The 3,733-nt window shown below is 28.3% G+C and overlaps 1 protein-coding gene across 1 annotated transcript; it reads right to left on the reverse strand.

Annotated features, from left to right (window-relative positions):
- Positions 1 to 1,844: 1,844 nt before the first annotated feature.
- LOC149889406 (uncharacterized) lies at positions 1,845 to 3,521 on the reverse strand. The gene is made up of 3 exons (XM_090085374.1): positions 2,898 to 3,521; positions 2,632 to 2,730; positions 1,845 to 2,046 (listed from the first exon to the last, which is right to left on the reverse strand). The coding sequence occupies exons 1-3, from the start codon at positions 3,142 to 3,144 to the stop codon at positions 1,976 to 1,978; spliced, it is 417 nt and encodes a 138-aa protein (XP_089941500.1). The 5' UTR covers positions 3,145 to 3,521; the 3' UTR covers positions 1,845 to 1,975.
- Positions 3,522 to 3,733: the final 212 nt, after the last annotated feature.

Consider the following 3,733-nt stretch of genomic DNA (forward strand, 5'->3'; position numbering starts at 1 on the left):
TTCCGCAAATTTTTTCATACATATCCAGAACACGATTCATTCCAAATATGCTCGAGGTGCGGGTGCCGGAACGGGTTTGAGCTTCGTTTCATATATGAAATTTTTAAGTTTATTTTAATGAAGACCAATAGATTTTCAGTCAAAATGTGCTGATCACTCTTTTTCAAGAGAAAAAGAGTGATCAGCACATTTTTGACTGAAGCATTGGTTGCAAGTTATAGTTCCAGATATCATTGCAATTGCAGTTTTAAAAAGTACGGGAGTGTTAACGCTTAAGACTATCAATATCAAATTAGAAGGAATTTTTGTTTCAAAAGTTTTATAAGTTATGAATCTTTAACATAATATTAGTTAACTATTTTTTATCAGATTTTTATTCAACTTTATTTTACGTTATATGCAGTTCTTTATCTTAACAGTTGTAAGGAATTCTTTGATTCGCAAACATAATTCACAAATATAAAGTAATAAAGTATATAATACACAAAGTATATATATAATACACAAAGTATATAATACACAAAGTATATAATACACAAAGTATATAATACACAAAGTATATAATACACAAAGTATATAATACACAAAGTATATAATACACAAAGTATATAATACACAAAGTATATAATACACAAAGTATATAATACACATATATAAATTCACGAATTAATTCACACAAAAAAAGAAGAACGCAAAGTTTGGAAGAAGCGGATGAAATTGTTATTAAAATAACAATTTTTTTCTTGTGTATGCGGTTAGTTTCCATACCATTAAATGGGGTAGGTATAAATTCAATGTTTTGTTAGCTTCTACTTTTAAACAAAACTCTTGGCAAGGAAAGTGTTGACCATGTTAAGTTAGCTTTTAGCCCCGAGTTTTCATCTTTGACCGAGACCTCGGCCTTGAATGTTGTTGGATTCAGCATTAACATCGTGCTCAAGGGCGCCGGCCTTAAGCTTTGTCTCTTGAGGTGCTGGTCTTGAATTTATCACTGAAATGTGAACTTTTTTACTTAACCACTAGTAAACTCTCTGTTAGTTACAAAACCCGGTGGATCTAATTTCCATGCAATAATATTCAGGCCATTGAATTTAAAATACGTGGCCATTGCCACATTGAACAGGTATTTTAAATTTAACGGCAGCCACATTATTTTTGGGTTTTTTCGCTTCAGAAAAATCCCTAAAAATTTAACTTTGTCTGCCGTAACTTATGGAATTTGACTATAGAGATTCCTGCTATGGCCACAACAGCTCTTATTATACGTTACCGACGCTTTATTCAATCAATAAATGCTGTGAAAAAATATTAAAATATCGATCTTTTATTGAAACTTCAACCGTGAAAATAAAATTTGGCCACACAGTTACAAATTCCTGGATCCGCGCCTGATATTTATATGATTCCAATGAATGATACTGTATGCAGTTATGCAAAACTGAATTCGATTATTAATTTTTTTTAAATCATTAAAAGTTTAGGGAGAGTTGTTGTGAATCGAATTTTTTTAAGCTCAGCATTATTGTTGTTTTCTTTACACTTATTCCCCCCCCCCCCCCTCCAACCTTTTTATGCAGGATTCGCCAATGAACGCAACCCATGTAATTTATTTGAAAAGACGCCTAATATTTACTTTTTCCTGTTTTTAAAACTTATGACTTAAATAAATTCCCTTGTACTTAAAAAGCTTTATTTACCAACTTTCAGCTCTTAATTATCAATTGAACTCATCTACTGATATTTTTGCTTCAACTTTGAAATTTTACCAGGTTTGGTATGAAAATAAATTAAACGAATGTTTTTTAATAAACAGTTGATTGGTGGAGGCAAAAAATAATTTAGGCTGTAGTTAATTGCTGTTTTCTACAAACAGAAGTTTGAGAACAAACTTTTAAAATTAAGTTTAACCAAAATACAAACCTAATTTCAATAATAAAAATTTAATAAATAGCTAAATATAAATAACTTCGTCGTTTTAACAATGCTGCGTTTCTGACAGTAACTCGCATTGATCCTTTGAATCTGTTGTGTATTTTGATGTTTTACCTGTGAAAATTTTGAAAGTCAAAGTAATGATGGAAAATTTTATTTTAATACAGAAATATATATATATATATATATATATATATATATATATATATATATATATATATATATATATATATATATATATATATATATATATATATATATATACTATTATTGTTATTATATAAACTAAATAATTAGCTTGGTTTATATTACATTACTTAAAGTTTCACGCAATAGCGATCATCAGATGTTATTTATGATCGCTACTGCGTGAAACTTTAAGTAATGTAATATAAACCAAGCTAATTATTTAGTTTATATAATAACAATAATAGTATATTCTACTTATTCTACGCTGTATTGAGCACTCTTACTGAAAATATTAACATAATTTCTACAATACTATATATATATATATATATATATATATATATATATATATATATATATATATATATATATATATATATATATATATATATATATATATATATATATTTACAAACACACAGAGTTAAATAATCATACTTTATTGGCGCACAGTCCATTTACAAATATTGTAGAACAGAATACATAAAAAGAAAGAATATATAATTTTACCTTTATATTTAAAACGCCATAGAAGTAAAATTACTAAAAACAACAAAGTAAAAAATCCAAGAACGCTGCACACACCTATTAGTACTGATATTTGATGTTCTAAAAGATATAAAATATGGTATATGTGAAGACATTGAGTATAATATTCATGATGCAGATATATTTAGTCTAGCAGTTTCAATAACAGATAAATTGTCATGTATTAAGCGTAATATAGTATTAATTAAAATAATCAATTTTATAAGTAATAACTGCATATTGCTTACGTAAATATTTAATAGCTTCTTGTTGTATTGTCTTTGATGTCTGGTTGCAACAACATATGTCACAACCGACATAATTAGGGACAATACCAGTGCCACAATCGCATGATAACGCACACGTTAACTTTCCGGATGAAAAAACCATAAATGCTTGTTCGCTGTATAAACACTGAATATCATTACTAGAGGCTTTGACTTGTATTAGCAAGCATATCATTAAAACACTTTCGAATATCGTTATGAAACCCATTGCTTATCTACAACATGTGTGGTTGGCATTTGTTTCATCGTTAGTCAAACTATCCCAAGGTTATTTCCAAAATGACATTTAACCTTAGGTTATTTCCCGTTTTTGATCGCATTTTAAATCTATGTAATTTTACTATTTTAGACCAAGGTTATTTCCCAACTTAACGATGCTTAAACGTAGGTAATAACCTGCTCTCGATTAAACGTTTTAGTTGTAATATTTCAATGTGTTTTCATCTTGCGCTATTTCAGTGGCTTTGGATTCTGTAAAGATGTTCGAAAATGCCTATTTTTTTCAAAGTTCGGAAACAGTTTATTGTCGGATATTATTTGATGTAAAAGGGTTCATTAAACGGCCAAGTTAACAATCAACTCATTCTTTGTGTGTTTATTATTACAGAATAAAATTGACGGTAAAGCTACAGTTAAGCGGCCTAAAATTAATTTACTTTTTAGGTTTTTAAAATACGGTGGAGTGTGTAAAATGCATTTAAATGGAATAATTTGTAGAATGCATTTAAATGGAATGCATTTAAATAGAATAATCGATTTCACGCCGAGTGGTTCCCAATAAGAAATAGGCTTTCGAA

This window comes from Hydra viridissima, unplaced genomic scaffold (assembly GCF_058129835.1).
Source record: "Hydra viridissima isolate aposymbiotic clone 2 unplaced genomic scaffold, HvirCarnegie_v1 scaffold_4, whole genome shotgun sequence".
Lineage (NCBI taxonomy): Eukaryota > Metazoa > Cnidaria > Hydrozoa > Anthoathecata > Hydridae > Hydra > Hydra viridissima.

Coding starts and splice junctions, on each gene's coding strand:
- LOC149889406 (XM_090085374.1), bottom strand. CDS start 3,144: ATGGGTTTCATAACGATATTCGAAAGTGTTTTAATGATATGCTTGCTA. Junction 2,731..2,897: donor AGAAGCTATTAAATATTTAC/GTAAGCAATATG, acceptor TATATCTTTTAG/AACATCAAATATCAGTACTA. Junction 2,047..2,631: donor ATGGCGTTTTAAATATAAAG/GTAAAATTATAT, acceptor AAATTTTCACAG/GTAAAACATCAAAATACACA.